A 26,938-nucleotide genomic window follows, 5' to 3' on the forward strand; every position below is an offset into this window, starting at 1 on the left:
TTAGGACTGTTCAGTGATAGCCTAGTATGTTTCATTTTGGTGACTTCTGTGAAGTGTCTGGGAGTTGGTCTTGTCTGACTGATAGTGCCTGGGTGAAATAAGGTGATGGCTCCTGGCATCATCTCTCAGGGGACAGGTGCTGGGTACACAGCAGTGCCATGTCACTGGTCAGTATTGCTCCTCTCCTTTCTCAGGCCTTTTCTGAGTCTATACCTGCCTAGGTTGGGAAACACTTAATGTCCTGTCTCCAGTGTTGCCTTCCTGGCACATATGGACTTCCTTGCTGCTCTGGGAATTTGAGAGAGACATTCTCTCAGGGCCAGCCCGCTGGTGTGGTGCTCACTTTGGAAATTTAAGAAAGATCAAGGGCAAAACAAAACCTGTACATATTTAAAACAAAAACTGGAGTATACCATTTCCCATAGATAACAGGCGACAGTGGTGGACCAAGGTGCATCCAGCCCAGGGATTGTGGCCTGAGTGGCCATAAGGTGGGTTAAGATAAGGCAGCTGTGGACTGTGGGACTCAGACATCCCAAAGGCCAGCTAACCAAGTTTCCACCCTGCTAATGCTAGAGGAGGCCCAGGCTCAGGGATATTGCAGGTGACAGTAGTTGCTTAGAGGATCCAGGAGCATATAGGATGTTAAATATAGTTATAATATACAGGATGTAGGGTGTGGGTGGAGGAAGAGAGAGAAGAAAGACTAGGCTCCTACTCTCTCTCTTTCTTATCTCCACCAGCTCTCTCACTCACTCATCTGGAGATCTAGGAGCCTGGAGACTGAGAGGTACCCTCACCCAGCTAGCCACTCTTGGCCTTTTCCAAGGGGCTGTTTAGTTGACAAACAAACAAGCCATTCTCTGCATACACGGGTCCTCCAGAGCTAGAATGCTTATAGTCCTGGGAACTGTGTCTTTGAAGTTGGAGAGATAATATACATAAATCACCTAATATAGTCTCTATCAAATAGAAGATGAAAAATAAATGTGTGCTCACTTTAGTTTGGAGTGTCACTTTCCTCAGCTATAAAACAAGATTAATGCCTACGACCCAGTGTTATTGGGAGTAATTCACTGATTCAGAGGTTCTGGATCCAGACTGCCTAGGTTTGACTTCCAGCTCTATCTCCCCCTGTGTCTGTGACCTTGGACAACTCTCTTAACCTCTCTGGGCTTGTTTCCTCACCTGTAAAAGGAAGTTAATAACAGTGTAGTTGTGAAGATTAGATGAGCTGAAGCATGTGACATGCTTAGAAGAGTGTCCAGCACATAGTACATACTCAGTAATTGTTAATTATCCTAATTATTATTGTTCTTGTTATTTAAACAAGAAAGTGGGCGTGTGGTCTTATTTACCATCATATCCTCAACATCAGGCCCTTATCCTGGCACACAGTAGATGCTCAGTAAATGGTCACTCTGTTCTACTTCCACTCTACCACTCACCATAGCCAAGAATGGGGCTCTGTGTGCACAAGACAGTCACTCATTAATATTTGACTAAATTTTATCAGACCATAGATGCAAAAAACTTAGTGGTTGCCAAGTCTGGACAATGTCTGGTTCACTTCTTGCTAGGGAGGCCAGTCTATTGGTCCCTGTAAGGTCTGAATCACCTTTTTCTTGGAGCATCCTCTCTAGAAGACACACAGTTACTTAATGTTATTCTGAAGATTAAATACATTAACATGTAAAGTACTTGAACATCTGTGCATATTCTTTTCTCATCCAACATTATGTTTATGTGAACCACCCATGTTATCGTTGCAAGCAGTTGTAGTTTGTTTATTCCCCTTGTGAATATCCCACAGTTTATCCATCTTACTATTGTTGAGCATTTGGGTAGTTTCTAATTTTTGATTATGAAGAATTATCCAATGGGCATTCTTGTACCTTTATCCTGGTAGAGCAAGTCCCTCCATCTTGTCCTTCTTATGGAGTGTCTTGGCTATTCTTGGCCCAATGCTCTTCTCCATAAATTTTGGAATCAGCTTTCCAAGTTACACACATACACACACACACACACACACACACAGAGAGAGAGAGAGAGAGAGGGAGAGAGAGAGAGAGAGAGAACTTTTGGAATTTTGATGGAAATTACATTCAATCTGTAAATCAATCAATTTGAGGAGAGTTGCCATCTTTGTGACATTGAGTCTTCCCTAAACATGGTATATCACTCCATATATTCAGGCTTTTTCATGTTGAGTGAAGTTTTATAATTTAATCTATAAAAGGTTTGCATGCCATTGTAAGATGTTTTTGGCTTATTTTTTGTTGCTATCTTAAACAGTACCTTTTTAGAAAATTAAATTTTATAGCAGTATGTTGCTAATGTATACAACTGTATTTGTTTCTCATGTAATGAATTTGTAACTAGCAAACCTGCTAAACTTTCTTATGAGTTTTGATAATTTGTATGTAAATGACAGCTTGCATTTTCCCCACAACCCTTGTTTTTATTTTTCTTACATTATTACACTGCTAAGACCTCCCACCTTTAATATACACACACGAGATGTGCAGTACACGTTGAAAAGAAATGTTAATAGTGTATATTCTTATGCTGATCCCGATTTTAAGTTTCACCATTGAGCAAATTTGCTGTAGTTTTTTTGGTAGATATCATTTAACAGGTTAAAGAGGTTCCTGTTTATTCTGAATTTGCCAATACAATTTTTAAAAGATGAATGAATATTGAATTTTATTAAACATGTTTTCTGTATTCACTGAAATGACATTAATTTTCTGTTTTAACCCATTAATGTGGTACATTACATTAGAGTTTTTCTTGTGTTGAAATAATCTTGCAGTCCTGGGATAAATAAAAACTTCTGAATTTCTTTCACTAATATTTTGTTTAGGATTTTAGCATTTTGCTCAGGAAAGAGATTGGCCTGTAATTTTTCCAAGAGTGTCAAGATTATACTAACCTCATAAAATCAGATGGGAACTATTTCCTTTCATTCTGTCCTCTGACAGAGGTTGTCTGCAGAACTAGCCATTCCTCAAATATTTTACCTGGCAGCATTTTTAGGTAAAATATCTGGACCTGGTGTCTCCTTTAACATTTTAACTGACACAATCTCTTTTATCAGTTATAGAGTCCTTTCAGTTTGCTATTTTCACTAAAGTTAGCTTTCTTAAGCTTTCCTAAGTTATGGTTTTCTATGAATTTTTCTACTTCACATCAGTTTTCAAATTTATTTCGTGTAAAGTTCTTATCTTTGTATCTTTTTTATCTCTGTTGCATTTGTAGTTATAGCTTCTCTTTCATTATAATATTATTTATTTGCACCTTCTTTTTTCTCTTGATCAATCTTGCTATAAGTTTGACACTTTCATAATTCTTCTAAAATAATCAACTTTTGACTTTTTGATCCTTTGTTATCTTTATTTTCTATTTAGCTATTTTTCATCATTATTCTGTTTCTCCTATTTTCTTTGGATTTATTCTGTTGTTCTTTTTTAACTAATAGAGTTGTATGCTGCTCAGCTCATTCATTTTCGGACTTTCTTCTTTTCTAATTTAAGTATCCAATGCTATAATTGGCCTACTAAACAGGGCTGATATTCCACAGATTCATAATCGTATGGCCATATGAATTTTCAAAATATTTATAGTCCATTTAATAAATAGGCACTGTCCCAGGCTCTTTTAGTCTCTCCAACACTTACCCAGTTACCCTGGCCACCTCAATTCCTTTCCCAGGACAGCCAGGACCTACTGATTATCATCTAGCAACTAAAGGATTAATGCCTACCACAGCAGGAGGCCTCCAGTACTTGGTGCCAGCCCTTGGACCAGCTTCTGTTTTGATAGATCAGTGCTCTTGTCATTTCTATTTTAATTCCATTCTGGTCAGAGAACAAACTTTGTACTATTTCAGTTCTTTGAAATCTGTTGAGACTTGCTTTATGGACCAACTTATGGACAATCTGGTAAATGTTCCAAGAGCACTTGAAAAGAATGTGCATTTTACAGTTGTGTTTAGTGTGCTATATACCTCGATTAAGTTGTGTTTGTTAATCTGGCTCAAATGTTCTATATTCTTCTGGGGTTTTGGCTGCCTGTTGATATGGAAAATTTGTTAATGTCTTCTTGTAATTCTGTCAATCTTGAAAGTTCGTAGTTACAAACAAATTTAGAATTGCTATATCTTCCTTGCGAATTGAATATTTTATCACCATGTAAGGAAATTATTAACTCTGGTAATACCTGGTAATTTGGTATCATTGACGTTTTTGCGCTATAATCAATCTTTTTCTCATATTAATATACCTACATTAGCTTTATTTAGCTTAATATTTGCCTGGTATGTGTTTTCCTACATTTTAAAAAAATTGTTTTTGATTGAGATATAATTCACATACCATAAAATTCACCATTTTGAAGTATACAGTCAGTTTGTTTTGAGTATATTCACATAGTCGTGTAACCATCACCACTAATTCCAGGACATTTTCTTTATGCCAAAAGGGAATTCCATACTCTAGACTCACTCCAGATGACCCTCTCCCCTTAGCCCCTGGCAACCACTAAGCTACTTTCAGTCTCAATGGATTTGCCTATTCTGGACATTTTATATAAGGGGAATCATACAATATGTGGCCTTTTGTATCTGGCTCATTTCTTTGGGCATGTTTTCAAGGTTAATCCATGTTGTAGCATGCAAAGTCACAAAGATTTATGCCTAGGCTTTTTTCTAAGAGTTTTATAGTCTTAGCTCTTACATTTAGGTTTTTCAATTTATTCTGAGTTAACATTTGCATGTGGTGTGAGATGGGAATCCAGCTTCGTTCTTTTGCATGTGGATACCCAGTTGTCCTAGCAGCATTTTTTGAAAAGACTCTTCTTTCCCCTACTAAATTGTCTTGGCACCCTTGATGAAAATCAGGTGACTATAAGTTGAAGGGTTTACTTCTGGGCTCTCAGTTCTATTCCATTGGTTTATATGTATCTCTACCCTTATACCAGTACCACACATTCTTGATTACTGTAGTTTAATTGTAATTTTGAAATTGGGAAGTATGTCTTCTAATTTTGGTCTTTTTCAGATTGTTTTCATGATTGTTTTGGCTATTCTAGGTCCTTTGCATTTCCATATAAATTTTAAGACCGATTTATTAATTTCTGCAAAGAATTAAGCTGAAACTTTGACAGAGGCTACATTTAATCTATAGATTAGTTAGGGAATTACCATCTTAACAATAATAAGTTTTAGGTCCCTGAGCATGAGATGTTGTTGCATTTACTTAGGTCTTTAATTATTTTCAGCAACGTTTTGTAGTTTTCAGAGTGTTTTACATTTTTTAAAGTGTTCTTTTAAGCATTTTATTGTTTTGATGCTATTGTAAATAGAATTGCTTTACTTAATTTCATTTTGTTTGCTCATGGCTACTTTATAGAAATGTAATTGATTTTTATATGTTGATCTTATATTCTGCAACATTGCTGGACTCATTTATTAGGTCCAATGGTGTTTTTTAGTACATTCCTTGGGATTTTCTATATACAAGATTATGTTATCTGCAAATAGAAATAATTTCATCTCTTCCTTTCCAATCCAGATGCCTTTTATTTTCTTTTTCTTACCTAATTACCTTGGCTATAACCTCTACTAGAAAACAGACATCCTTCTCTTGTTACTGATCTTGGCAGGGGGCATGGGGGAAACTATTCAATCTTTCGCCATTAAGTGTGATATTCACTGTGGGTTTTTCACTGGTGTCTTTTATTAGGTTTAGGACCTTTCCTTCTTGTCTTAATTTGTTGTTGGTTTTATCATGAAGGGGTATTTAATTTCCCAAATGCTTTATCTGTGCCTATTATGATGATCATATGGTTTTTTTGTCCTTAATTCTATTGATGTGGTCTATTGCGTTAATTGATTTTCAAAGGTTAAATCGAGCTTGCATTCCTATAATAAATCTAACTTGATTGTGATGTATAAAGTATAAGTGTAATATATACATATATATAATGTATACATATAAATCCTTTTATACATTCCTGGGTTCAGTTTGCTAGTGTTTTGTGGGGATTTTTACATCCATATTCATAACAGCTGTTGGTCTGTAATTTTCTTTTCTTCTAATATATGTGCCTAACTTTGGTAGCACAGAAATACTGGCCTCATAGAACGAGTTGGGAAGTGCTTCCTTCTCTTCTATTTTTGGAAAGAGCTTTTGAAGAATCGTATTATTCTTTAAATGTTTGCTAGAATTCACCAGCGAAACCATCTAATCCTGGACTTTTCTTTGTGGCAAGGTTTTTCATTACTTATTCAATCCCTTGTTATAGATCTATTTAGATTTCATTTCTTTTTTAGTCAGTTTTGAGAGTTTGTATCATTCTAATAATTTGTCTATTTCACCTAAGACATTTATTGTGTTGGCGTACAGTTTATGATTGTTCATAATATTCGCTTATAATTCTTTTTATTTTCATAAAGTCAGTAGTAATGTCTCCTCTTTTTTTCCTGAATTTATTAATTTGAGTTTTCTCTTTTTTTCTTGGTCAGTCTCACTAAAGGTTTGTCAAGTTTATTAATTTTTTCAAATAACCAACTTTTGATTTTGTTGATTTTTTTCTAATGTTTTCCTAGTCTCTGTTTTATTATTTTCACCTCTAATCCTTATTATATCCTTCTTCTGTTTCCTTTAGGTTCCCATATTTGTGAATTTCCCAAAGTTCTCTCTGTTATTAATTTTTTATTTTACTCCATTATGATTGGAGAACATACTTTATATGGTTTCCATTCTTCCAAATTTATTGAAGCTTGTTTTATGGCCTAGAATATTGTCTGTCTTGGAGAATGTTTGATGTACACTTTGGAAAAATGTATAGTCTGCTGTTTGGAGATGGAGTGTTTTACACATGTTTGTTATTACTACTTTGTGTTGAAGTCCTCTATTTCCCTGTTGTTGATCTTCTATGTAGTTGTTCTATCCGTTATTGAAAGAGTGGTCTTGAAGTTTCCAACTATTGTCAGTGGATTGTCTATTTCTCCCTTCAGTTCTGCCAGTTTTGCTTCATGTATTTGGCAGCTCTATTGTTTAGGCATATACGTTTATAATTGTGATATATTCATTATGGATTGACCCTTTTGTCATTATTAAATATCCCTATATATCTCTAGTAATGTTTTTGAACATCCATTTTGTCTCATATTAGTATGGTCACTCCAAATTTCTTGTGGTTGCTGTTTGCATGATGTATTACTTACATTCTTTTACTTTTAATCTATTTGCTCCTTTCTCTTTTTTCTTCTTTCTTTTTTAGAGTAGAGATGGAGTCTCACTATTTTGCCCAGGCTGGTCTCAAACTTCTGGGCTCAAGGGATCCTCCCACCTGGGTTTCCCAAAGTGCTCAGATTATAGGCATGAGCCACCAGGCCTGCCTTGTATCTTTCAGTCTAAAATGTATCTTCTGTAGGCAGCATGCAGTTGGATCTTGTTTGTTTGTATTCAGTTAGATATTCTCTGCCTTTTGATTGGGTTGATTAATCTGTTCTGATTTAAAATCATTATTGATATAGTTGGTTTAAATATGCAGTTTTATTTTTCCATAGGGCTCATGTCTTTTCCCTCTATTCCTCCTTTACTGCTTTCTTTTGCATTAAATGAATTATTCTAATTATTTTAGTTTAACTTTTTAATTCATTTGATCATTTTTTATTATATATTTTTGAGGTATTTTCTTCGTGGTTGTTCTAGGGCTTTTCACATACATCATACATCAGTGTGCTTCAGATTTGTACTAATTTAGTTCCAATGAGATATAAAAATTTTACTCCTATATAGCTCTCTTCCACCTTCCTTTTTGAGCTATTATAATATATATATTATATCTGTGTATGCTAAAAACTAAACAATACATCATTATAATTATTATTTTATATAATTTTATGTTTTAAGGAAGCTGAGAAAATTAAGGAGAACATGTATGTATTTATTATTTTCTATTATTTTCATTTGTTCCTGTGGGTTTGAATTACCTTCTGGTATCATTTCCTTATTTCTGTATAACTCTTTGCTTTGTGACTTGGCTAGGCTATTTTTAAAGTATGTTTCCCTGCAGTATGAACCCTTCAGTGTTGCTTCTTGGAGTGCATAGTTTTTAGCTTGCAGGTAATTTGGGCTTTCTTTGACTTTTTCCCAGTCTCTCTATTAAGCTGTCAGCCCACATGGGGGTATTACACTCTAGGCTCCACTAATTACTAGCTGAACGCTGTATTTTGTTTTTGTTTTTTGTTTGTTTGTTTGTTTGGCAGTGTCCTGAAGCATGTATTGCCCAGCAGCCTTATCTAATTAAACTCTAGCAGGAGTAGTTTGTGAAGTAAGTCTTGGAGGTTTCTTCATACCCCAGAAGGGCTCTTCTTACCTGCCCCTGTCTCTCTTGTTCTCTCTGATGAATGAGCTGGCCTATGTTGCTGTTAGTTAAGTGAACTTGTAGTTTTTGAGAACATCCTTGGGCTTGAGCTTCTTTGTACTATGTTAAAAATAAAGTTAGTTTTGGGGGGAGAGTTTCAGAGCTCTCTCATCTTATGAATTTCCTCTCTCCATGGGTGTACTGTCTGAGCACTGTTCTGGGTGCTGGGCGAGGCAGCAGCTTCTGGTCTTAGTTTGCCTGTCCTGGTGTGGAACCTACCCTATGAGCAAGATGGAATGAGGGTAATCAGGACCTCCGTATTCTTAGCCTATTGCACCTGGTATATAGCCTCCATTCTATGAGTAAAAACTAGGAGGAGGAAGGGATCCTCCAACCTCTTAACCACACTTGCCAGGAATTTAGCCTCTGCAATTCTGAGCTGAAGGGAACACTAAATGCTAGCTCTCTGCTCCTTCCAGTAAGATGCCAGTATTGATGGGACATTCTCTCCAAGATGAAAGGGAGCTTCATCTTGGCTATATACACCTTAAGTGGAGCTTCTATCAAGCTAAGCTTGGAGCCAGTAGTGAGGAGACAGTAGTAAGGTTGGGAACAGTAGCATGGCACATGCGTGAAAGACTGTGTTCTTACCAAATTTCAGTAGATTTTCTTGAATAAAAATATCTTCATGTGCTGTATTCCATTAAGACAATTTCCAGAGATTTTAAAAGGTTGTTGTGTTGTAATTTTTGCCAGCTGAGCTTGTTTTATTAGAGACTGGGTCTTCAGAGCTCCTCATGCTGTCATGCCAGAAATGAAAGTCTCAAGATTGTCTTTGTGTGTTGATCTTGTGTCTTGCAGCCTTGATGAACTCGTTAGTTCGAGGAATTTCTGTAGTTTAAGGGGATATTTCTATGTAGACAATCATGACATTTGCAAATAGGGAATTTTTTTAAATTATTTTCCAAACTGCATGCCTTTTATTTCCTTTTATTGCCTTATTGCAGTGGTTAGAACTTCTAGTACTATGTCAACAGAGTGGAGAAGGTGGAAATCCTTACATTAGTCCTGATGTTAGGGGGAAAGCATTTAGTCTTTCACTTTTAAGTATAATGTTGGTGATAGTTTTTGTTTGCTTTGTAGAAGTTTCTTATCAAGTTGAACTTAAACAAATTTACAAGAAAAAAAACAACCATATTAAAAAGTGGGCAAAGGACATGAACAGACACTGTTCAAAAGAAGACACACATACACCCAACAAGCATATGAAAAAACGCTCAACATCACTGATCATTAGGGAAATGCAAATCAAAGCCACAGTGAAATACCATCTCACACCAGTCAGAATGGCTATCATAAAAAAGTGAAAAAATAACAGATACTGGCGAGATTGCAGAAGAAAGTGAATGTTTATACACTGCTGGTGGGAATGTAAATTAGCTCAACCATGTGGAAAGCAGTGTAGTAATTCATCAAAGAGCTAAAAACTGAACCACCATTCAACCCAGCAATCCCATTACCAGGTATATACCCAAGGGGATATAAATTGTTCTATTATAAAGACACATGCAGACATATGTTCATTGCAGCACTATTCACAATACCAAAGACATGGAATCAACCTAAATGTCCATCAATGATAGACTGGATAAAGAAAATGTAGTATGTGTATACCATGGAATACTATGCAGCCATAAAAAAGAATGAGATTATGTCCTTTGCAGGGACATGGATGGAGCTGGAGGCCATTATCCTTAGCAACCTAAAATAGGAACAGAAAACCAAATATTGCATGTTCTCCCTTGTAAGTGGGAGCTAAATTATGAGAACATATGGACACAGAAGGGAACAACACACATTTGAGACCTACCTGAGGGTGGAGGGTGAGAGAAAGAAGAGGATCAGGAAGAATAACTAATGGGTGCTAGTTAATAGGTAATAGGTACACCTGGGTGACAAAATAATCTGTACAACAAACTCTTGTGACATTAATTTATCTCACTAAGAAATTTGCACATGTACCCCTGAACTTAAAATAAAAAATGAAAATATAAAATCTTAAGTTTAACCATTCAGAAACCACCAACTAACCTCTAACTATGGACTTTCTACTTTAAGCAATCAAATATTTATTTCGTCTTTCTTCTGAGAACACCTTATAAAAGTTTTCCCTTGATCCCCCTCAGTGGAGCCCTGAACTGCTTGTGTATTGTGCTTCCCAATTCATGAATTGCTGAATGCTCAAACTCATTAAAATTATTTAAAGAAAGGAGTGCCTATCGAGTTTAGGTAATTCATCTCTATTCCTAACTTGCTGAAAGTTTTTATCATTAATGGGTTTTATGAAGTGCTTTGTCAGTATGTATTGATTTTTCTTCTTTAGTTTATTGATAGGGTGGATTACATTAATTGATTTTTTGAATTTTATTCTAGTCTTGCATACCTGTACTAAATCCCACTTAATCATTGCATATACAGTCATCCCTCAGTATCTGCAGAGGATTGGTTCTAGGAACCCCTGCAGATACCAAAATCCATGAATGCTCAAGTCCCTTTTATAAAATGGCCTAGTGTTTGCATATAACCTACACATATCCTCTCATACACTTTAAACCATCTGTAGATTAATTATGATACCTAACACAATGTAAATGCTATGTAAATGGTTGTTATACTGTATTGCTTTTTATTTGTAGTGTTTTATTCTTGTTACTTTTATTGTTTTTAAAAGTATTTTCTATCTGCTGTTGGTTGAATCTGCAGATGTGGAACCCACAGATGTGGAGGACTGACTGTAATTATTTTCATGTAATGTTGGATTCTGTCTGCCAATATTTTGTTGAGGATTTTTGCATCTAAGTTGATGAGAGAGTGGACTATAGAGTTTTGGGGTTTTTGGTAATCCATTTGTCTGGTTTTGGTATCAGGGTAATTCTGGCCTCATAAAATTAGTTGAAAATATTCCCTCCTCTTCTTGTTTCCTTGAAAATATTGTTTAAAATTTGCATTAATTCTTCTTTAAAAGTGTTATAGACTTTTGAAGTAAACACATTTGGGTCTGGAGATTTCTATTTCTGGAGATTTTATGTTGAACTAAATTATTTTAATGTTTATAGGATTATTCGAGTGTCTGTTTTATTTTGGGCTGACTAGTGAGTGGCTGTGGTTTTCAAGGAATTGATCCATATATTCTAAATAGATAAATTTACAAGTGTAAAGTTGTTTGTAGTATTTAAGTATTAACTAGCTTCTGGCATCCAGTGCTTTCCGCACGAGATAAACAAATTTCAGATGCTTTCTCTCTCTCTGAAAGTGCCTGACTCTTCAGATTTCAAGGTAGTAGTTTTCTCTATGGCCTCACTTCTCTAATGGGCCCCAGAAAAGTCACTGATTTTCAGTGTGATGAAATTTTTCTTATTGTGAAGATGAGAGCAAGAACTCCCAAGCTCTTGGAACTGAAACTAGAAGTTCCTGGCTTAGTTGTTTTATAAACCCATGAAATAAACATTTTTACTGGTGTTTCTCAAGTCAGTGTTGGCTTAGTTTGACACACATGTTTACCATTTTACTTGCTCACCATTTCTTCTTGTCTCTTAGCCCTTTCTTTTGGTACCATTTTTCTTCTGTCTGAGGTACATTCCATAGAACCCTTATTGAGGGTCTGTTGGTAATAAATTCTCTTAGAGTTGTTTGCATGAAAATGTGTTTATGGCATCCTCATTCTTGAAGAGACTTATTTCTGAGTATACAATTCTGGGTTAAAAGTTATTTTCTCATAGAACTTCAGTAATATTATTTCACTATCTCTGGTTTTCATTATTGCTGTTGAGAAGTCAACTGCGAATCTAATTGTTACTTGTTAGGTAAACTGTCTTTTATCTTTGATTGCTTTTTAAGATCTATTTGGCTTTAGTGTTCTGAAATTTTATTATGATTTTTCTAAATGTTGCTTGTTTTTATTTTTGTTTAAAGTTAGGGCTTCCCTAACTTGAGGACTGGTATCTTTCATCAATTCTTTTCTTTCTGGAACTGTAATTAAACCCATGGTAGACTTTATCATTCTAGCCTTGTGTTTTAAGCTCTATTTTATATTTCCATATCTTGTTATTCCTATAGTACTTTCTATATAATTTCTTCAGATTTATTTTCCAGTTCATTATCTCATCACCTCTGTTTAATTTGCTATTTAACCCTCATACATTGAGTTTTTAATTTTAATGCTCTCATTTCTAATTTCTAGAAGCTGTGTTTGATTCTTTTAAAAATTCATGTAGTCTTTCTTTGATAGTCTCACATTTCGTTGACATACTTTTGACACCTTCTTCATTTCTTTAAACATACAACCAATGCTTATTTCACAGTATAAATCAGATAATTCCAATTATAGCTTTTGCAATTCTGATTATTTGGTTTGTTTCTGTGGATTGTTATTCATACAGGTTTTTCTCGTGTGTGTGTGTGTGTGTGTGTGTGTGTGTGTGTGTGTGTGTGTTGGCTTTTTTTTTCTACACAGGTAATGTACATCCCAGCCCCAAACCCACATAAATGCAGGACTGGGCTAGGAAATCTCAGGAACTATTCACTCTTTTGTTTCCCTCCACAGTTGAGCCAAAGTTGAGACAGTCTCAGTTAGGTGCTTCTTCTTCACCCACTGATTATGTCACCTTTGTCTGGTCCACACTTTAGTCAGGCTCTGAGATCCAACTTCCTACTTTGAGCCCAAAGAGTTTTGTTTACTATCCTCTATACGTGCTATCTCTTAAAGCCCAAGTTTTAAGCCAGAAATGTGTCAATCCTTTGACAATGGCCCAGAGAAGAAACATCGTTTTTTACTTTGCCACTCAATAAACACACGTGTGTGTGTGTGTGTATGTTAAATCAAAAAATATGCTTTTTATGATCCACTGTATTATTTTGTCAACTACTGTGTCATAAATTAACTTCAAAACGTAGTGGCTTAAAACAGCAAACATCTATTTTCTCTGTTTCTGTGGGTCAGAGATCAGTGCACAGCTCAGCTGGGTCCTCTGGCTCAGGATCTCTAATAAGGCTACAATCAAGGTATTGGCTGAAGCTTTGGTCATCTCAAGGTTCTACTGGGTAGAAGTGAGTGGGTAGGGATCCACTTCCAACTTACTCACAAGGTTGTTGGCAAGATTCAGTTCCTCGTAACATATTGGAATGAGGCCCTTAGTTTCTCACTAGCTGTTGACCAGAGACCATCCTCAACTTCTTGCCATGTGGGTCTCTCCCTAGGGAAGCTCACAACATGACAGCTGGCTTCCAACAGAACAAGTCAATGAGAGAGCCAAAGAGGACCAACAAAATGGACGGCCAGTCTTTTTGTGATAAAATCTCAGGAGTGATATCCCATCACTTTTGCCTTATTTTATGGGTTAAAAGCAAGTCACTAGATTCAGCCCACACTCAAAAGTAAGTGACTACACAATGTCATGACTAACAAGAGGTATGGATCATTAAGGGTGATATTGTATGCTGCCTATTGCACCCACTGAATTGATTTCATGTTTGTGAAACACTGCTCCAGGCTACCAGGGTAAACATGGATTTTAGTGCTTATTTATCTCTTTAGATCAGTAATTATTTTCTCATTCCTGGCCTCTGAGGATTTCCGTTGCTTTCACACCAGCTCAGCCATGCTTTATTTGTTTTAAATCCAGTATTTTTAGGTGTTTTGTATTTGGAAGGACTCTTTACAAATACAGCCTAAAATATCACCAGAAATAGAAATCTCTCTTCTATATTCTACCATACACAACTTGAGTAAGATACCGTATTACTTAAAATTACCTGAAAGTTTACAGAAGAGCTTGAGAAAAATGTGACCAGCTGTCATAAGATCCTTTTCTAAAAACATGATTAGGTGATAGGAGAAATAAGAGTTTTATCCACCTGAAGTGACTAGATAGGAAGGGAAGGCATTCAGGAAGTGAATGGCTACTACCTAAGTCTGTCCTGGGAGTAAGCTTTTTTATTTTTTAGCTTTTTATTTTGAAATAATTTTAGATTTACAGAACAATTGTAGAATTCCTGTATACCTTTCATGCAGCTTCCACCAATGTTATCACTTAACGTAAGCATGGTATATTTGTCAAAACTAATAAATTAACATGGGTAAGTTACTATTAACTAAACTACATAGTTTATTCAGACTTCTTCAGTTTTTTCACTAATGTCCTTTTTATGTTCCAGGATCCAATCCAGCATGCCACGTTGGGATTAATTGTCTTATTTCCTTAGAATCATCCAATCTGTGACAGCTTTTCAGTCTTTCCTTGTTTTTCATAACTTTGACAATTTTGGTCAAGTATTTTGTGAAATGACCCTCAATTTGACATTTTCTGATATTTTCTCATGTTTAGACTGGGGCTGTGGGTTTTAAGGAGAATACCATAGAGGTGAGGTATCCTTCTCATCACATCACACAACATGACTTATTGCTGATGATATTAACCTTGAACTCTTAGATTAGTTATGGTCTACCAGGTTACTATTTTTCTTTTCTATACTGTATTCTTTGGAAGTGAATCATTATGTCCAGCCCACACTCAAGGGGAGGGAAATTAAATGCCACCCCCTAGAGGGAGAAGTATCAACTAATTTGTGGAAATTTATTAAAAACACTGTAATAATTTGGGTAAAATTATTTGAGCCTATGCAACTCTTCAGATTCTCCTTAAAGTTTCACTCACTAATTTTAGCATTAATCAGTGGATCGTGCCTGTGGTAATTATTACAGTAGTGTTCTAATGAAGATTTTCTGCTTCCCTTATTTATTCTACATTTATTATTTGGAATCCCTCTATAAAGATTTTTCCTTTCTCCCCTACTTATTTATTCAACAGTGTATGTATATAAGTGTGTACTCATAAATATTTAATTATTTGGGTTATAATACTCAACTTATTTATTTTGTTGGTCACCTTGTCCCAGCTTTGCCCATTAGGAACTCTTTCATATTGGCTCCTGCGTTCTGTTCTATTTTTAATAGACTTTATATTTTACAGTAGTTTTAGGTTTGCAGCAAAATTGAGCAGAAGGTACCAAGATTTCCCATATTCTCCCTTCCTCCCCTCCACATGCATAGCCTCTCCCATTATCAATATCCGCTGCCACAGGGGTATTTGTTACAAATGATGAACCTACATTGACACATTGCTATCACCCAGAGTCCATAGTTTACTTTCGGGTTCACTCTTGGAGTTGCACATTCTATAGGCTTGAGCAAATTTATAATGACATGTATGCAGTATTAAAGTAGTTTCCCTGCCCTAAGAATCCTCTATGCTCCACTTATTCATCCCTGTCTTTTCCCTTCCTGTGTCCCTTTGATATACTCCTATTCTCCTTATTTTTCTAGCACTTCGTTACTTTTTTGCAAGATACACCAGCCTCTTTTCCAAGAAACCATGATTTGTGTAATTGAAAATTGGTATTTGGAAACCAAGATCTGGATGCTTTTGCTACTTTTAGGGTATCATTAATTCTAGCCCTCTCAGCAGACAGAGCTAAGAAATATTTGTGTGCATCCTAACCCATCTGTATTTTGGTGTCTGTATATACGTTAAAATAAACATGAGTTAATACCATTTCTGACCCTAAATTGCACTATAAGGCATCATTCTAGACCTTCTCCCTTGTTTACTATGAGCTTCTTTCTTAGACTGTGAAATACCTGACTCTTATTATCTACAAGTTATTTATTTATTTATTTATTTATTTATTTATTTATTTATTTATTTATTCCACCCTACTACACTGGTAGTTTCAGAATTGTTAACTCATACCCCTGGGAGAAACAATTTTACCAATTAGAGTACAGTGTCTACACACAATTACTTTCTGTCATTAGTCTTAAAATATTCGGCAAAACACTATTTTTGTGGTTATTTCAGGTTTTCTTTCTCCACCCCATTTAGTGAGATTATGACATATACACTTGTAGTATAGTTAGAACCATTTGTTGCAAACTGCATTCAGTATTGAGTTGCTCAGACATTTTGGTTGATTTATAAAAATTTGAATGCAATAAAATTCAGTTTTGTGAGTTTTGACAAATGTGTAAAGTCAGATATCCTCTTCCATAGTACCATATAGAACAATTCCATCGCCCTAAAAATTCTCTTGTACAGCCCATTATAGTCAACCCTTCAGACCTCCCCCAACCCCTGGCAACTACTGACCTGTTCTCTGTTCCTATAATTTTGCCTTGTCCAGGATGTCATATACATGGAATTACATCACATGTCAGCTTTTGGATATGGCTTCTTTCTCTTAGCATAATGCATTTAAGATTCATCCTAGCTGTATGAATATCTTAATTGCCGAATGGTATTCTAGTTTATGATTGTACCACAATTTGTTTATCCATTCACCAACTGAAGAGCATCTTGGTTGTTTCCAGTTTTTAGTGATTTTTAGTAAGGCTCCATAAATGTTCTCATACACATTTTTGTGTAAACTTAATTTTTCAATTCCCTTCCAAAGGTATCTATGAGTGAAAATGCTAGGTCATATGTCAAGTGTATGTTAAATTTTAAAAGTAACTGCCAAACTGTTTTCCAAAATGCCTGAACCATTTTGCATTTCCACTAGCAATGAGTGAGAGTTCCTTTTGTAATACATCCTTGCCAGCATTTCATATTGTCATGTAAATTTATGTGTATTTAATTCTAGCCATTTTAATAGCTATATCTTGAAGTGTTTCTCATTACACATTTGATTTTCATTTTCCTAATGATTGATATTATCTTTTAATACACTTCTTTGCCATCTGTACATTTGGGTTGGTGAAATGTTTGTTCAGATGCTTTGCTAATTTTTAAAATTAAATTTTATCGTTTATTGTTCAGTTTTAAATGTTATTTATGTATTTTGGATATACCAGATATATAATGTACAAGTATATTCTTTCAGTCTGTGGCATTTTTCATTCCTTTGTGTCTTTCACAGATAAAAAAATTTTAATATATAAATATTTAACAATTTTTATTTTAAAATTTTTCATAAATAAAAATGTTTAAATTTTTATAGTTCAGTTTATCTATTTTTTTCTTGTATGGATAATGCTTTTTGTGATGTAACTAAAAACTAATTGGCATATCCAATATTTTACACATTCTCTCCCAAGTCTTTTTTTTAGAAGTTTTATAGTTTTACATTTTATATTTAGACCTATGATCCACTTTGAATTATTTTTTGGGTAAGGTTTAAGTATTCAAGTTCATTTTTTGCAGTGGACTTCCGATCGTTCTAGCACCATTTGTTGCAAAGACTATTTTCTCTATTGAATTGACTTTGTACCTTTGTCCAAGATTAGTTGACTTTGTCCAAAATTTGAGTGGGTCTATTTCTGGGCTCTTTATTCTATTTCATTGATCTAGATTGCTATCCTTTTCCCAATACCACACTGTCCTGAGTATTGTGGCTTTATAATAAGTCTCAAAATCATGTATTAAAGTTCATTCCACCAACATTGTTTTATTTATTTATTTATTTTCAATAGTTTTTAGGGTACAGATGGTTTTTGGTTACATGGGTAAGTTCTTTAGTGATGGTTTCTGAGATTTTGGTGCATCCGTCACCCAAGCAGTGTACACTGGCCCCAATATGTAGTCTTTTATCACTCACCCTCCTTCCATCCTTCCCCCCAAGTCCCCAGAGTCCATTATATCATTCTTACCCCTTTGCATCTTCATAACTTAGCTCCCACTTATAAGTGAGAACATAACGATATTTGGTTTTTCATTCCTAAGCGACTTCACTTAAAATAATGGCCTCCATCTCCATCCAAGTTGCTGCAAAGGCCATTATTTCATTCTGTTTTATGGCTGAGTAGTATTCCATGGTGTATATATACCATGGTATATGATATAAAGAAAATGGATACATTTTCTTTATCCATTCGTTGGATGATGAGCATTTAAGTTGATTCCATAGTTTTGCAATTGTGAAGTGTGCTGCTATAAACATGCATGTGCACATGTCTTTTTCATATAATGACTTCCTTTCCTCTGGGTAGGTACCTAGTAGTGGGATTGCTGTATCAAATGGCAGTTCTACTTTTAGTTCTATAAGGAATCTCCATACTGTTTTCCACAGTGGTTGTACTAGTTTACATTCCTACCAGCACTATGAAAGTGTTTCCTTTTCACCACATCCATGCCAAGATGTATTTTTTTTATTTTTAAATTATGGCCATTCTTGCAGGAGTAAGGTGGTATCTCATTGTGGTTTTAATTCACATTTCCCTGAAATTTAGTGATGTTGAGCATTTTTTCATTGTTTGCTGTTTATATATCTTCTTTTGAGAATTCTATATTCATGTCCTTTGCCCACTTTTTGATGGGATTATTTGTTTTTTCTTCCTGAGTTGTTTTGAGTTTCTTGTATATTCTGGATGTTAGTCCTTTATCAAATGCATAGTTTGCGAATATTTTCTCCCACTCTGTTGGTTGTCTGTTTACTCTGCTGATTATTTCTAATGCTGCACAGAAGCATTTTGGTTTAATTATGTCCCATTTATTTATTTTTGTTTTTGTTGCATTTGCTTTTGGGTTCTTAGTCATGAATTCGTTGCCTAAGCCAATGTCTAGAAGAGTTTTCCCAATGTTATCTTGTAAAACTTTTATGATTTCAGGTCTGAGGTATAAGTCTTTGATCCATCATGAGTTGATTTTTGTATAAAGTGAGAGAGGAGGGTCCAGTTTTATTCTTCTATATGTGGCTTGCCAATTATCCCAGCATCATTTATTAAATAGGGTATCATTTCCCTACTTTATGTTATTGTATGCTTTGTTAAAGATCAGTTAGCTCTAAGTATTTGGCTTTATTTCTGGGTTCTGTATTTTGTTCCATTGCTCTGTGTGCCTGTTTTTATACCAGTACCATGCTGTTTTGGTAACTATAGCCTTGCAGTGTAATTTGAAGTTTCAGCAACATTGTTTTTATTTTGCAAATTGTTTTAGCCATTCTAGTTTCTTAGCCCTTCCATATGAGTTTTAGGATCAGCTTGTCTATACCTAAAATATCCTGATAGGTTTTTTATTGGTATTGTGTTAAGTATATAGGTCACTTTGGGGAGAATAGACATCTTTACCATATTGAGTATTCCAGTCCATGAACACAGTATGTCTATTTATGTAGCTCTTTGATTCAGCATTTTGTAATTTCCAGCATACAGATCTTTTATACATGTTTTATTGGTGTTATACCTAATGATTTTATCTTATTAGAACTATTGTAAATTTTTTTTAAATTTTGATTTTGAATTGTTTATTGATTGTATATAGTATTGTGATTGACTTTATGTGTTGACATCGTATCCTGTGAACTTGATAAACTTGCTTATTAGTACTAGAAGGGTTTTTAAAAATAGATTTTGGGCTGGGCGCAGTGGCTCATGCCTATAATCCCAGCACTTTGGGAGGCTGAGGTGGGCAGATCACTTGAGGCCAAGATTTCGAGACCAGCCTGGCCAACATGGTGAAACCCCATCTCTACTAAAAATACAAAAATTAGCCAGGTGTGGTGGCACATGCCTGTAATCCCAGCTACTATGGAGGCTGAGACATGAGAAGCCCTTGAACCTGGGAAGCAGAGGTTGCAGTGAGCCATGATCATGGCACTGCACTCCAGCCTGGGTGACAGAGCAAGACTGTGTCTCAAAAAATAAAACATAAATTAAAATATAGATTTCCTGGGATTTTCTACACAGACAATCATATTATGGATGAACAGGGACAGATTTATTTCTTCCTTTACAATTTGCATGCCTTATATTTCCTTTCTTGCCTTATAGTATTGACTGGGATTTTCAGTACTATGTTGAATAGGAGTGGTGAGAGTGGACATCCTTGCCTTGTTCCTGATATTAGAGAGAAAGCATTTAGTCTATCAACATAAAGTATGATATTAGCTGTAGATTTTTTGTAAATATTCTTTATCTGGTTAAGGAAGCTCCCTTCTATTCCAAATTGGTAAGAGTTTTATTACGAATGGATATTGTATTTTGTAAAAAGGTTTTTTTTCATCTGCTGATATAATTTGGGGCATCTTAATCTATTTTGTGCTGCTAAAACAGAATACCATGGACTGGCTAATTTATAAAGAACAGAGATTTATTTCTTACAGTTCTAGAGGCTGGGAAGTCCAAGATCACGTGGCCACATCTGGTGAGGGCCTTCTTGCTGCATCATCCCATTGTGGACGGTGAAACGGCAAGAGAGAGCGTGCTTATGTGCATGCCTGTGCATGCGAGTGTGGGGGCCAAACTTATCCTTTTATCAGGAACTGTTTTCTGAGTTAACTAAACCATTCCATTATTAATGCCATTAATTCATTCATGAGGGCAGAAGCCTCTATTCATGAAGGTAGAGCCCTCATGACCTAATCACCTCTTAAAGGTCCCACCTCTCAATGCTGTTGCATTGGAGATTAAGTTCCAACACATGAACTTTGGAGGATGCATTCAAACCATACCATGGGGTTTTACATCTTTAGAATGGATTGCTTTGATTGATTTTCATAATTGAACCAGCCTTGTATTCCTGGGAAAAACCGTGCTTTCTTGTGGTATATTAGTTATCTATTTTATATATAGCCAAATTTCATTTGCATTTTTTTAGGATTCTTATGTTTATGTTCATGAGCGATATTGATTTGTAGTTTTCTTTTTTTGTATCACTTATTTTTCCAGTTTTTATATCAGGGTAATGCTGGCCTCACAGAGTAAGTTGATATGTATTTTCCTGTCTTCTAGTTTCATAGAGAGATTGTATAGAATTGATGCTATTTCTTCTTTAAATGAATGGTAAAATTTGCCACTGAAACTGTCTGGACCTGGGTGATTTGGGGGAAGATTTTTAATTACAAATTCAATTTCAGTAATATTTATAGAAGGATTTAGATTATTTAGATTATTTGTTACATTTTGGATAAGTTTTGCCAGTTTGTGCTTTTTGAGGAATTTGTTTCATCTGTGTTGTCGAATTTATGTGTTTAGAATTGCTATTATATACTCTTGTCATTGTAATACCTATGAAATTTCTATCTACTCTTTCATTCCTGAGTTTTTATTTCAGCTATTATATTTTTAGTCCAAAATATCCATTTGATTCTTCTTTATATCTTCTGTTTCTTCACTGAGTGCTTCTGTTTTAAATATTTGTTCCAAAATCACTTGTTATCATTCATTCAAGCATTTTTATTATAGCTAATTTAAGATAATGTAATGTCTTATCTCATCATTCATGTCTGTTGTCTTTTTCCATGTTAATTGAAATTTTTATGGTTATTTGCATGCTGATTGATTGTAGTTTGTATCCTGGACATTGTGAGTATTGTGTTGAGATTCTGTATCTTGTTTATATCCTATGGAGAAGGTCTATATTTTTGTTTTAGCCTTTTATATATTTTGGTTCCAACATCAATTCAATTTTCAAGCCTTTTTCAGTACTATATAGGTCTGTCCTGCATGTGTACCATCTAGTGGTTAGTCTGAGACTTGGGTGGAGGTGTACTTTCTAGTTGAGTTTCCAAATCTTTGGTATGCTAATGAAGATCAAAGCAGTCACAAGTCAGACGTAAGCCCAGGGGTTCAAATCAACTTTACACTGTTGCTTTTTCAAAACTCTTCCCTCTCCTTTATCTTTTCAGTACTTTCCAGTTCCCTGGGCTCTCATTTCTGTTTTCTCTTCAAAAACTCCCCACTGTCATGGTTCTAGCATTTCCAGAAACAAGTAGCAGGAGGAGAGAGTGAGGATGGGAGAGGGAGAGGGAGAGTGAGAACGAGAGGGAGAGGGAGAGGAAAAACTGGTATAAAGGCATCATCTTGACATCGTGGCTTCACCTAGAGGAAGGACCTTATCCCACAGAATTTTGATTCCTGGAGGCTCCCATTCTGGGCCACTATTGCTTCTGAGCCACCTTTGCTTTTACTACCTCCACTGTGGAACCAAAGGAGTAAATAAAAACCCAAGGGATTTCCCCCACTCTCTCTGAATTTTAGTTCTCTTTTACATTCCTTGAGCCAAAACTCCAAGACTTCTCCTGCATCTCTGTCTGCTAAACAATGCTCATTTTGGATTGCACACCATGTTGAATTCATGCTCAGGATACTGAATGGGGGAAAAGTAATGTTGAATTTGCAATTGTTTAGTTGGTACTTCAAACTCTGGTGTCTTCTCTGATCTACCTACTTAGATTTATCTTTCAACTTTCATATAGTTGTCCATGCATTCTATCAGAGTTTTATATTTGAGTTAGTGAGAGATAAAAGATCTGAGAATTGGACCCAACTATATATGTTTTGTAAATGGCATGTAGCTGGATCCTACTTTTTAATCTAATCTGACCACCTCGGTCTTTATTTGGAATGTTTAGTCGATTCACATTTAAAGTGATTATCAATATAGTTAGATTAAAATCTACCATCTTTCTGTTTTCATTATATATGTTCTTGATGTTTTCTATTTACTGTATTTGTCTTTTGTTTCCTTTTTCCCTCTTTTTTCTGCCTTTCATTATTTTATTTGGTCATTTTGTATGATCCCATTTTGTCTCATGTATTTATTTATTATTTAGATATCTTTTAAAGAAACTTTTTTAGTCATTTCCATAAAGTTTGTAATGTACATTTTTATATAATTTGGTTCACCTTTAAATAATACTATACTGCTTCATGTGTAGTACAAGACTATCCCCAATTCCTTCCTTCCATTCTTTGTTTCATTGTTGTATTCCATTATTTTTTTACAAATGCAACAAACATATAATACATTGGTACTATTATTGCTTTAAACGATCAGTTATATTTTAGAACAATTAAAAATATGATAGTTATATTTTTCTTCATTTATTCCTTTTGCAACACTCTTCCTTTAATTATGTACACCCAATTTTCTGACCTATATCATAACCCTCTGTCTGAAGAATTTCCTTTAATATTTAGACTGTAAGACAGTCTGCTGATGTTGAGTTTCCTCAGTTTTTGTTTGTCTGAAAAAGTATTTTATCTTAATTTTTGAAGGATATTTTCGCAGAACTTGGAATTCTGGATTGACATTTTTTTCTTACAATACTTTAAAGGTTTCATTCCACTGTCTTTTTGCTTATATGGTTTCTGACAAGAAGTCTGGTATAATTCTTCTCTTTGTTCTTCTGTGGGTAAGATGTTCCCCACCTACCACCTTCTTCCTGGCAATCTTCAAGATTTTATTTTTGTCTTGATTTTCTGCAATTTGAATCTGATATTGTCTGGGTGTGGTTTTTGGTTTGGTTTTGGTATTTACCCTGGTTGGTGTTCTCTGAGCTTCTTGAATCTGTGGTTTGGTGTCAGTCATTAATTTGGAAAATTTTGGCCATTATGCCTTCAAATATTTCTTCTGCCTTATTCTTTCTTCCCCTTCTTGTGTTCTAAATATGTATATGTCATACTGTTTGATATTGTCCCACAGTTCTTGGATGTTTTGTTCTGTTTTCTTTTTTTGCTCTTTTTTTCTCTTTGCATTTCAGTTTGTGTGATCTCTATTGACCTATCTTCAAGTTCACTGATGCCTCAGCTGTGCGGAGTCTACTGATGAGCACATCAAAGCTAGTCTTCAGATCTGTTACTGTGTTTTTTTCTCTCCCATTTATATTTGATTCTTTCTTATACTTTTCACCTCCCTGCCGAAATTACCTATCTGATCTTGCATGATAAACTTTTCCAATAGAGCCTTTAACATACTCATCATAGCTATTTTAAGTTTCCTGTCTGATAAAGATGGAAACAGTAGACAAAGGGGACTCCAAAAGGGGGAACAGTGGGAGGGAGCAAGAGTTGAAAAACTACCTAGTGAGTACTGTGTTCGCTATTTGGGTGATGGGTTCACTAGAAGCCCAAACCCCACCATTACACAATATACCCAGGTAACAAACCTGCACATATAACCCCTGAATCTATAATGTAAAAAAAGAAAGCAAAATAACCCAAATAAATAAACAAATTCCTTGTCTGATATTTCCAACATCTGTGTCATAACTTATTCTGGTCCTAATGATTGCTTTTTTCTTCAGACATTGTTTTTATTCCTTGCCTTGATTCTGCCCTTTGTGCTACACCCTGGAGACAATATATCTCTTAAATCTCTTATAGATGTATTCCACTGTTATTTTTACTGATGCTTTTTAACCTGGTAGTGGGGGAATGGGGACCTGGGACATTCTATGCTATGCTGATTAAGTCTCAGTCTTAGGCAGGCTTACCCTGAGTGTTGGAGGTATGACCTTCACAAGTGTTCCTGCCCCCCCTCCTATGTTCTAAGCCAAGTGGGCCTAGCACATTTTCCTGCCCCTCCTGGGTTAGGGCTTTTTTTTTAAAATTTTCTCCCCCAGCTGTAGTGAGTTTTCACCAGTGCCCTCAGTTTCTGTTGCCCTTTCTTCTGAGGACTAAGACTTTTTTCCCTTTGGGAAGATAAGGTAGATTGGTATGGGCAGAGTTTCAGTGATGTTGGCCATTCTGCTCTGCCAGCTGCAGTGAGTTTCTCCCAGTACTTTCAAGCTAGTTTTTGTTGCCTTTTCCCTGAATAGTAAGGCTTTTGCTCCATAGAGAATATAGGGAAAATAGTCTGTGCAGAATTTCAGCAACAGCTATTGTACTCTTCTCCCCAAGCCAGAACTACAGGATATCTTTCTCAGGATTCTTTGCAGTCTTTCTTGTCAGCACCTGGGGGACTTCCTGGAGGAAAACTCTGCAAGGGGTACAAAATTGCTTATATCTGCAGCCCCTACAGGCTTCACATTCTCACACTAGCCCATAACCAGCCTTTAGTAATTCATTATAATTTTTAGCTGAATCTTCTTATGAGTTTGTGTGTTGTTCAGTGGTATCTGCACCAGGTAAGCAAATGCCTGGTCCTGTGGCTCCCTTGAAGATGGTTGTTTCTACAGGTTTGTGGTACTGCAACCTTAGTTTTCTGATGAGTCTGACAGAAGTTCTTAATTTTCACTTTCCCAGTTTTTTCTTATTGTAATGGTGGGAGACATGTTTTTTACAACTCTACATTTCTGGCCTAATACCAGAAGAGCCTATGAATCTGAGGATAAGCTTTTGAGTGTCTGTTTATTTTTCAGCATCCATACCCCAGTTTACCAATTCCCCCACAATGGTGATCATGGTGGGTTTACCAGCTCGAGGCAAGACCTATATCTCCACGAAGCTCACACGATATCTCAACTGGATAGGAACACCAACTAAAGGTATGTCTCTGAAAGCCTTTGTTCAACAACCCCATAAAAGCTACTGGCTGAAAACCTTACTTAGGTAGAAGGCCAAAGTCCTCAATACCAGAAACGCCCCATCATTATTATTACCAGCATTAGGACTACTACTATCACTATTACTACATTCTTATACATTTTATAACTTCTTGAGCACAAACTTTGTGCCCAACACCACTCTAGGTGCTAAGCATAGGAAAACTAGTATTAAGATTAAATGTCTTCTCTCAAGAAGTTCCATGACCTCGAAACAACCCTGTGAGTAACATACTATTTTTATTGCCATTACTATTATTGCCATACCAATATTACTACTTTTATTAGCATTAGCACTTCTTCACCATTTCATAGTTGAGGAAATTAAGGCCCAAGGAGTGAAGTGTCTTGTCTAAAGGCATATGGCCAGTTACAGAACCAGGATATGAACCCAGGTCTATTTGATTCTAAGCCTGATACTCATTGTGCCAAGTCTAATGCATGATTCTACTGATTGGAAGAGAAAAGAATCCCATGTTAGCCCTATAGTCTCCTTTTCTCCATTATTTTTGTCTCCTTCTTTTTCTTGTTAATCTCAACATCCTGTCTCTCTGCCCCACTTCCCTCTATCTCTCCCCCTCTTCCTTCCTCTCCCCAATTTTTGTTTCTTTTTCCCATTTCTTCTTTCCGTTCATCTATGTTCTCTTTATCTAATTCACTGGTGAAGAGTTTCCCAATGGTTTTCCATGTGCCCAAACTCCTGCTAGGCAATGGGGATACAAAACTGGTTGAGACTCACACCCTGTCCTTGAGGAGTTCTGAGTCTAGCTGGGATGTATAAGAATACCTCATATCATCTAGGAATTCTAGAGCAGGAGCAGGGTGCTGTATGAAATCACAAAGGGATTTGCCAACTGGAAGGCAAGGAGAGCTTCCTACATAGGATATGTTTGAGCTGAGTCTTGTGGGAGGAATAAGACATTGACAGAAGGGAAGGAGAGAAGGAGCAGCTCTCATGGAGGACTGCAAGCTCTCAGGAAAATCTGCTGAGTGTAGAGGCACATGGGACACTGGCAGATGGGTTTCTGCCTTGAGGGCCCCATCATGGGTTCAGGGTTTCTGATTCCCCTGCTTTCTATCTTCTTCACTCCACTCAATTCTCTCAAAGGCCTCCAGAGTCATATTTCAAAGCACAAAGCTGAACATGCCTGTGGCCTCCAAAGGTCCCCTTGGCCTGCAGGTTTAAATCCAGGCTCCTTAACCTGTTGTTCAAGGCCCTCCACAATTGGCCCCTTCCAGCATCTCA

The 26,938-nt window shown here is 35.9% G+C and overlaps 1 protein-coding gene across 3 annotated transcripts in view; it reads left to right on the forward strand.

Annotated features, from left to right (window-relative positions):
* Positions 1 to 26,938, forward strand: part of PFKFB1 (6-phosphofructo-2-kinase/fructose-2,6-biphosphatase 1) — a 62,684-nt gene that overhangs the window by 4,983 nt on the left and 30,763 nt on the right. For 2 of the 3 annotated variants that reach the window (XM_003276322.3, XM_004092400.2), the window contains exon 2: positions 25,510 to 25,635. The exons of the other annotated variant lie outside the window; for it this stretch is intronic. In XM_003276322.3, the coding sequence (XP_003276370.1) occupies positions 25,510 to 25,635 (126 nt within the window). The remainder of the gene's footprint in view (positions 1 to 25,509; positions 25,636 to 26,938) is intronic. 3 annotated transcript variants of the gene reach the window in all.

The sequence above is a fragment of the Nomascus leucogenys genome, chromosome X, assembly GCF_006542625.1.
Source record: "Nomascus leucogenys isolate Asia chromosome X, Asia_NLE_v1, whole genome shotgun sequence".
Lineage (NCBI taxonomy): Eukaryota > Metazoa > Chordata > Mammalia > Primates > Hylobatidae > Nomascus > Nomascus leucogenys.